This window comes from Bison bison, unplaced genomic scaffold (genome assembly GCF_000754665.1).
Source record: "Bison bison bison isolate TAMUID 2011002044 unplaced genomic scaffold, Bison_UMD1.0 scf7180017864105, whole genome shotgun sequence".
Lineage (NCBI taxonomy): Eukaryota > Metazoa > Chordata > Mammalia > Artiodactyla > Bovidae > Bison > Bison bison.
In genome coordinates, this window is record NW_011494677.1 from 7513596 (window position 1) to 7522494 (window position 8899).

General features: G+C 38.2%; 1 protein-coding gene across 2 annotated transcripts in view; it reads left to right on the forward strand.

The window, feature by feature from the left end:
- The window catches only part of PPP2CB (protein phosphatase 2, catalytic subunit, beta isozyme), a 23546-nt gene extending 15445 nt beyond the window's left edge, over positions 1-8101 (forward strand). For both annotated transcript variants that reach the window (XM_010838809.1, XM_010838810.1), the window contains exons 4-7: positions 985-1074; positions 1192-1353; positions 3012-3130; positions 7404-8101. In XM_010838809.1, coding sequence (XP_010837111.1) covers positions 985-1074; positions 1192-1353; positions 3012-3130; positions 7404-7476 — 444 coding nt within the window. In that variant the 3' untranslated portion in view covers positions 7477-8101. The remainder of the gene's footprint in view (positions 1-984; positions 1075-1191; positions 1354-3011; positions 3131-7403) is intronic.
- Positions 8102-8899: the final 798 nt, after the last annotated feature.

Here is an 8899-nt window from a genome sequence, read left to right on the forward strand (position 1 = left end):
GTCGTGTCCGACTCTAGCAACCCCATGGACTGCAGCCCACCAGGCTCCTCCATCCATGGGATTTTCCAGGCAAAAGTACTGGAGTGGGGTGCCTTTGCCTTCTCCGACTGACTATACTTATCAGCAAAACATCAGAAACCTCTTCAAAATCAGGAAGAAAGTGTCCTCTAAAACTTTATTATTACTATCTCTGACTAAGAATCCCTGGAGGCTGGACCTGGGAGTACTGTCTCCCCTCCCTCCCACCAAATCTTTTATTTTTCAATTTTGTTTTTGGAAGTCCTAGCTAATGCACTGAGCTGTAAAAAAAAAAAAAAAATTAAAAGATAAACACTGAGAAGTGAAAGTGAAAGTTGCTCAATCGTGTCCAACTCTTTGTGACCCCATCAGTCCATGGAATTCTCCAGGCCAGAATACTGGAGTGGGTAGCCTTTCCCTTCACCAGGGGATCTTCCCAACCCAGGGATCAAACCCAGGTCTCGCACATTGCAGGCGGATTCTTTACCAGCTGAGCCACAAGGGAAGCCCAAACATTTGAGAAGAAAATAACAAAATTATGATTTTGTTATTTGAAAATAACATGATTATGTACTCAGAAAACTCTTAGAAAACTGACAGGCTGTTATATTAGAATCATTAACAGGCATCAGTAGGGTCTTTGCTGTAAGAGAAATTTTAAATTTTTATCTGTCAGCAGTAACCAACAGAAAAGGTAATGGTGGGTGGTCACAAGCACAGAAATTGCATTCTAGAGAAAGCAGAAACACACTACATAAAATACCTAGGATTATAAAGAAAAAAGATAGAAGAAATATATTTGAATATTAACTGCTTTCTCTGATAATGTTTTCTGGTTTTTTCATTGTATTTTATAAAATTTTCCACTATGAACATTATGAAAGATTATTTTGAAAAGAAAAGCTACTAAGGTTGACATTTAGCATTTAATAAAACAAGTTCATTTTTTTTTTAATTCCTAAACAGATATTCTGCCTCCATGGTGGCCTCTCTCCATCCATAGATACACTGGATCATATAAGAGCCCTGGATCGTTTACAAGAAGTTCCACATGAGGTAAACTTAAACTTAGTTTTAATGAAAAAGAAAGAAATATAACCACATGTGGTAGCCCTAGATTAGTCACGTGTGAGTGCTAATAATGTGTGTTATGTACTCCATTTTCCTTGCCAGGGCCCAATGTGTGATCTCTTATGGTCAGATCCAGATGATCGTGGTGGGTGGGGTATTTCACCACGTGGTGCTGGCTACACATTTGGACAAGATATTTCTGAAACGTTTAACCATGCTAATGGTCTCACACTGGTTTCTCGTGCTCACCAACTTGTAATGGAGGTATGTGCTTCTCCTGTGGGATGACGATCTCTGCTTCCAATAAGTGTTTCGATGAGGCTTCATGACTTAGAGTGTCAGAAACATCCCTCCCCATTACCTAAAGGAAAGGAGAAAAAACTTGGCTGGTTTTAGCAAGTAAGGAAAATATTGTTGACCAGAGCAAAACTGTAACTCACTTTAAGACTTAGAGAAAAGTTGCAAAAATAGTAACAAAAAAATTCCTTTGTATCCTACACTCAGATTCCTTGAGTATACTTTAATGTTTGCTTCATCATTCTGTCTCTCTCTTCCTGTTCCCCTTTCCCCTGACTTTTGAACTGTTCGAATGTCAGTTGCAGGTGAAATGCTCCTTTACATCCAAATTTCCGTGTGTATTTTGTAAGAATAAGGACTTTCTCCTAAATAACCATGGTATGGTTATCACAGTCTGGAAATTTTCATTGAGAAAGTACTATTATCTAAATACTTTATTCAAATTTTTATTATCTCACCAATGTCCTTTTATAGCTAAATTTTTTATAGCAAAATTTAACTATATTTGTGCGTGTAAGTCTAATCCAGGCTCATGCTGTATTCAGTCCTCTTTGACGTGGACATAATTCCTCAGATTTTCTTTGTTTTGGATAATCTTGACATTTTTGAAGACTACAAGTGTTTTGTAGAAATCGCCTTTGTTTGTGGTTTGGCTGATGTTTCCTTATGATTCAGGACAGGCATTTTTGGCGGGCATATCAGAGTATGACATGATGCTTGTGTCCTTCTCGGCACATCATAGCAGGTCATGAGATCTGTCCCACTGCTGGTGGCATTCACTTGGATCACTCAGTTAAGGTGGTGCCTGCCAGATTTCTCTACCATGATGTTACTATTTTTTTTAAACACTAAAGGAATATAAATAGAATATAATCCTTCCAAACCATTAGGGAGTGGCTTCAGGATGTTAGAGAAAACTTCACTAATCCAGTAGAGTCAGGTAGGGGAACAGCATGTTAAATAAAGAACATGAATGCAGGTGGTAAAGATACACCTAATTCCATCAGTCATTGTAAGGAATGCGAATGGATGGAAATGTGCACTTCCCTGAAATACTGAGACCTTCAGATTGGATACAGAATCAAAATTCATCTGTTATTTGGGATTTATCTAAAACATACTGATACCATAGACCAAAAGTACAGGGATGGGAAATGGTGTATCAGTATATCAATTAGATAATTATCCAAAGTATAGCTAATAATATGAGCAAGGCTTTAGATACTTATAAATAAAAAGAAGTCTTCACTGATGAAAACTGATCTGGTTCTACGGGAGGGAATAATTCTAAATTTTAATTTACCTAGTAATAGAGTCAAAATTCATAAAGCAAAAGTTGACATAATTTATGAGGAGGAATTGAGACCTCTTCCATCACTGTGGGAGAAATCTGAATACACATCCTAGCCCTGATATCAAACATAGACCAAGCAGAAAAAGGTATTGCGCCCTAAGTAACAGAACAGTGTCCACAGGTGAGCCTCAGTGCAGATGTCTAGTATAAAAGATGGGCACCACATCAGGTGATGCACAGAATAAAGGTTGCATCTGTCAGCATAACAGTTTTACGGTGAAATACTGGTTTTGATGGGTTGGTTTTTTTTTATTATTTTTTAATGTTGCAGGGATACAATTGGTGTCACGATCGGAACGTGGTTACCATTTTCAGTGCACCCAATTACTGTTATCGTTGTGGGAACCAGGCTGCTATCATGGAATTAGATGACACTTTGAAATATTCCTTGTAAGTACCTTTAAATTTTAATTGTATGGAATCACTTTTAAAAGGAGAACTATAATGTAGATTATGAAAATTAGAGGTAGAAGATTTCTGATTTTGGATTAGTGGGCCAAGAAACGTGGCAAATCCTCTCCCCAACAGAACCCACCATTGGACTGGAGAATGTTACATTAAACTGTTATTTCACGTTTTTGAGATTTGTCCTAAATGTATACAGCAAATGTAGACACGCTGATTCTAGAAGGTCTGCTGACTCTCAGCGTAACGCCTGAGTCGCAGTGTGTTCTCCCCTGTTTCCAGATCCCTGGTACAGAAGCCACTCTGTAGGTGTGGCCAAGAAGACGGGGCTTCTTCCCCGACACAGGCAGATGCCAGCATATCTCAGCCTCCCCAGTCCAGTTCTGTACAGTCAGTCAGGCTGAGACTCCTTTCCCCTTCCTGGTCCTAGGGTGGAGGCTGTATTCCAGTTGGGCACATTAGGAGTAGAGAATGCTGCATCCCTGGTTCTTGCCAGCACCGGCTCTAGAACAGGGGATGCCACGAAGAAGTGGGCCTTCATACCCGCCTGCATCTCTTAGCAGTGAAATGAAAGTTCTGTTCAGAGAGATGCAGGGAAAAGTTCCTCACCTTTGCCTGAGGGGACTGACCTTACTTAGAACAGAGGGTCAAGAATTGCAAGCCTAAGTATTGTGTTGAAGACAATGGGTAATATGGTGGAGACCAATGAAGAAGGCTCTCATAGCTCCCACAATATTAGTAGCAGTAAGCAAAAGAGGAAAGCAAGGAGAACTTTAACAGATAAAACCAGGAAAAGAGAAGAAGAGCTTTCCTGAGATCATCACAACTGGGAGAAAAGAAGGCAGTACTCAGTTACTAGGCTGTATGGACACAGGTGTAGTCAGACATCACGGTCAAAATGCTGAGAGTCTAAAAGAAGAAATCCTGGCAACAGTAAGAGAAAAATGACTTACAAAAGAGTACCTCAATGGAGTAATCAGCTGACATCGCCTCAGAAAGGCAATGAAACATTCTTAAAGTGCTAAAAATAAAAAAAATCCAGGTCATATCCAGCACAACTTCAAAATGAGTGCAAAAAGGGCATACTCAGATAAACAGAAATGGAGAGAATTCCGTGCTAGCAGACCTGCCATATAAGATACACTTCAGGCTGAAAGCAAGGGACACCAGACAGTAAGTCTGCTACACACAGAAAATAGTAATTGCATCTTCTTAATGAATTTAAAAATCAGTTGCATGACACAGTATGGATATATTTATAGTATAGTTGAACTTGTAAGAAATGGAATATACAGAAATGTAGATTTGACAGTAACAGCACAGAAGAGGTGGGGGGGAACAAAGCTGTACTAAAGTAAGGGCCACCAGATGGTAAATTTGAATTAAAGGAAGTATATGAAGAAAAAATGAGGAAGATATTTAACAAAATCTATAAATATATACTCACTCTCCTGTCTCAACTTAAGGTTGTAAGAGTGTGTAAAATAGTAATTACATAGTATACTAATTATATAGTATTATATATAATTTAGGGGTTTATAACATATATATATGTGTGTATAACATCAGTAGCAAAAAAAAGGAAGTACAGATGGAAAGGAGCTATATGCTATCTAGGAGTGAACACCTCTTAATTCACTAGAATTTACAAATCTGAAGTAGAATTTTGCAAGTTGTATAGTCTAGGTTCTAGAGCAACTGCTAATAAAATAAGTGTACAGTTACTAAGGAATTTAAATAGTATGTTAGAAAGTAATATTTTACTACAAAGAATGCAGTGAGAGCAGGAACCAAGAAACAAAAGGCATAATTTTAAAAAAGAAAATGACAGGTATAAAATCCAGTCGATATCAGTAGCACTGAATGAGTCATCAACATAATGCTACCAAAGCGCAGAAATTATCAAGTTGCTGTTTTTGTTTTTAAATATCTAGCTTTATAATGTCTATAGGAAATATAATTTATATTCAAAAACATGAATAGGTTAAAAGATGCATGATGAGAAAAGATATGCTATGCAAATAAGAACCACAGAAGTGCTGAACTGGATATACTAATGTCAGGCCAAACAGATTTCAAAACAAAAATTGTTACTAGACGTGAAGAAGTATATTTCACAGCGATCGAGAGTCTGACTGTCAGGGAAATATGTCACAAAGATAGGCACTTGATAGTGGAGCCCTGAAATACATGGAGCAAAAGGAACAGAACTGAGAGTCAGACAATTCAACCATAGCTGGAGACTTCATTATGCCACTTGGCAGTAACAGGCGTACACAGAAGACCAGCAAGAAAATAGAGGGCTTGAGAAACATTTTCCCTCACATCTACAGAACTCTCCACCCGGCAACAGCAGAACAGTCTTCTCAAACACGCCTGGAACATTGTCCAGTACTGACCATGTGCATGGCTACAAGCCAGGCCTCAGTAAATTTAAGAAGAATGGGATCATACAAAGTATATTCTCCAAACATGGTTGGATGAATTAGAAATCAATAACAAAAGAAAAACTAGGAAAATGTATAAATAGGTAGAAATAAAGTCACTCCTAAATAACCTTTCAGGTAGTCAAAAAGAAAATGAGATGAGTGAAAATGAAAACACAGTGTACCAAAACTTACAGGATATCCCAGGGAAAGCAGTGTTTTCAGAGAAATTTATGGTTGTAAATGCCTATATTAGAAATCAGGTAGAATTAGAAGTTGACAGTCTGTAACCCAGAAGAGGGCTCTCACCAGAACTCACTCGTGCTGGTACCCTCATCTCCAAATCCAGCCTCCATAACCTATCTTTACATCTTATGGACCTAGAAAAAGAAGAGCAAGTTAAAGTTAGTGCAAGCATATGGAAGGAAATAAAGTTAGTGGTGGAAATAAAATCAAATAGAAAAATACTGAAAACCAGTGAAACCAAACGTTGTTTCTTATTGATAGAATTGAAAAGCCTTAAGTAGATTGGCCAAGAAAAAAAAAGAGTGAAGACCCAACATGAGCAAAATCCACACAAGCCTTACTGAAATAAAAAGAATTGCAAGGGAATACAAGGAATAACTGTATGGGGGCAAATTAGGTAAGTAGGATAAAATGGATGAATTCCTAGAAAGACAAAAAGAAAAACTACCAAGACTGACTCAGTAGAAATAGAAAACTTCAATAAACCTGAAGCAAGTGAAGAAATTGAATTAATAATTTTAGGACTTCCTACTAAGAAAAGCCCAAGCCCAGTTGGCTTCAGTTGTGAATTGACCAGATGATTAAAAAAAGGAGTTAGCACCTTTTTTAAAAGGAAAAGCCTGCACAAACACCTCCAAAAAAACAGAAGAGGAAGGATTACTTCCCCAGCCATTCTTTAAAGATATTTCCTAATACCGAAATCAAAGACGTTTTAAGAAAACTACAGACTATAGTTTTTATGCGTATACAGATGCAATGATGTGCAACAAAATAGTAACCAAGTCCAGCGGTATATGAAAAGGATTATACACTGACCAAGTGGGGTTTATCCTAGGAATGCAAAGTTGGTTCAAAACAGGAAAATTAGTCCTTATAATAAACCATATTAACAAAGGACAGAAACCACATGATCGTCTCAGTAAGGCCAGAAAAAGCCATTTGTCAAAATTCACGATAAAAATACAGTTGACCCCTGAACGACACAGATTTGAACTGCATGAGTCCACTTACATGTGGTTTCCTGTTTTAGTTCTCTAACACTAGTATTACAGGATCCTTGGGACCACAGGCAGGAACCACACATACAGAGGGCTTGACTGTAAGTTATACTCGGATTTTCAACTGCAGAGGGGCGGGACCCCAACCCCTCCCTCGTTCAAGGGTCAGCTGTACCCACCTAGTCAAAGAAGGGAACTTTCCCATCCGAATAAAGGTCATCTACAAAACCCCCATAGCTAATTTCATCATTCTTAATAGTGAAAGACTGAATGCTTTTCCCTTAAAATCTAAAACAAGCATGTCTGCTCTCATTGCTTCCATTCAACTGATGATAATATTACAGACCTCTTATGTCAGACGTGAGCCAGACAGCTTGTTAGCTTAAATCTTCACTGTGGCTTAGTGAGCTGGTTTTGTGGAAGAGAACACCTGCAGTGACTACCCAGGGTCACAACACAGAAAAGGTGGGAGACGAGCACTGCTCTTTCTGCCTCAACGTCTTGTTCTTAATTGATTTGTATGCCTGCAAAGTCAAAACCTGTAACCAATTGCTTTCTCTCTCTTTTTTTTTTTTTTGCCATTTATAGCCTTCAGTTTGACCCAGCACCTCGTCGTGGAGAGCCTCATGTGACCCGGCGCACCCCAGACTACTTCCTGTAAATCCCTCTTGGGAAAACCTGCCTTTGTATGTGGAAGTATATCTGGCTTTTATATATATATATATATAAATATATATATATAAAAACAACAAAGCAACAGTAATCTATGTGTTTCTGTAACAAATTGGGATCTGTCTTGGCATTAAACCACATCATGGACCAAAATGTGCCATACTAATGATGAGCGTTCAGCACAATTTGAGACTGAAATTAGTGCAACACTAAGTTCTAGATCGGTCGGTCTTAACAGTTTGCCTGCTGTATGTGTAGTAACCATTTTCCTTGGGACTGTTCAAGCAAAAAAGGTAACTAACTCCATCTCTTGCACTTACTGGGAAATTTTAGTTAAGAGTGTTTAACTGGCATGGATTAATAGAGTTGGATTTTTAAGAAAAATTCACAAGCTAACTTCCACTTAATTCATTACCATTTATTTTATTGAAATGTATAATTAACTGAAAAAAGGATTCTTGGGAGTACGTTGTCATAACATTTAAAGAGATTTCCCTTCTTTAAAACTAAATTACTGTTTTATGTTGATCTGCATATTTCTGTATATTTGTCATGATAGTGCTTGCATTCTACTTGGTGTACTGAGCAAATAAACTTTCTGTTTTAAACAAAAACGTATTGAGTTACTGTGGTACACTTCAAATGAACATTTTACTTGCTTGAAATTTCATAGATCTCTGACTTGTAATAATAGTTGTGTTGAGGTACTTTCGCCCCCCTCTCCTGCCTCCTCCCCCTTCTTCTTTCAACCTGGCTTCCTTTCCTCCCTTTCAAATCTTTGATATTAGTACTTGGATCTGAAGTTCTGTGTCTCTAGGAGGTTTTCTGAGAGACTGTATTCTTGTATTTAAGGGCTTCCCTGGTGGCGTAGAGGTTAAAGCGTCTGCCTGCAATGTGGGAGACCTGGGTTCAATCCCTGGGTCGGGAAGATCCCCTGGAGAAGGAAATGGCAACCCACTCCAGTATTCTTGCCTGGAGAATCCCATGGACGGAGGAGGTTGGTGGGGCTACAGTCCACGGGTCGCAAAGAGTCGGACACGACTGAGCGACTGCACTTCACTTGAGGTACTTTAAATGTGGTGTTCTTTGTATAAAACTTATTTTCAGAAGAAAAAAATTTTGATAGTACCCAATAACTTTTAGGCCATAATAGATTATTATTTGTAAACATCATCTCATTAGGTAATTTGTATTAGGCAGATTTTTTTAAGTCTTTATTGAATTTGTTACAATATTGTTTCTGTTTTATGTTTTGGTTTTTTGGCTGTAAACCATGTAGGATTTTAGCTCCCAAGAGAACCTGCAGCCCCTGCATTGGAAGGCGAAGTCTTAACCACTGGACCACCAGGGAAGTCCCCCTGTTATTCACATTTTAAACGGTGGATTATATGCTAAAACTGTAGGATAGCATA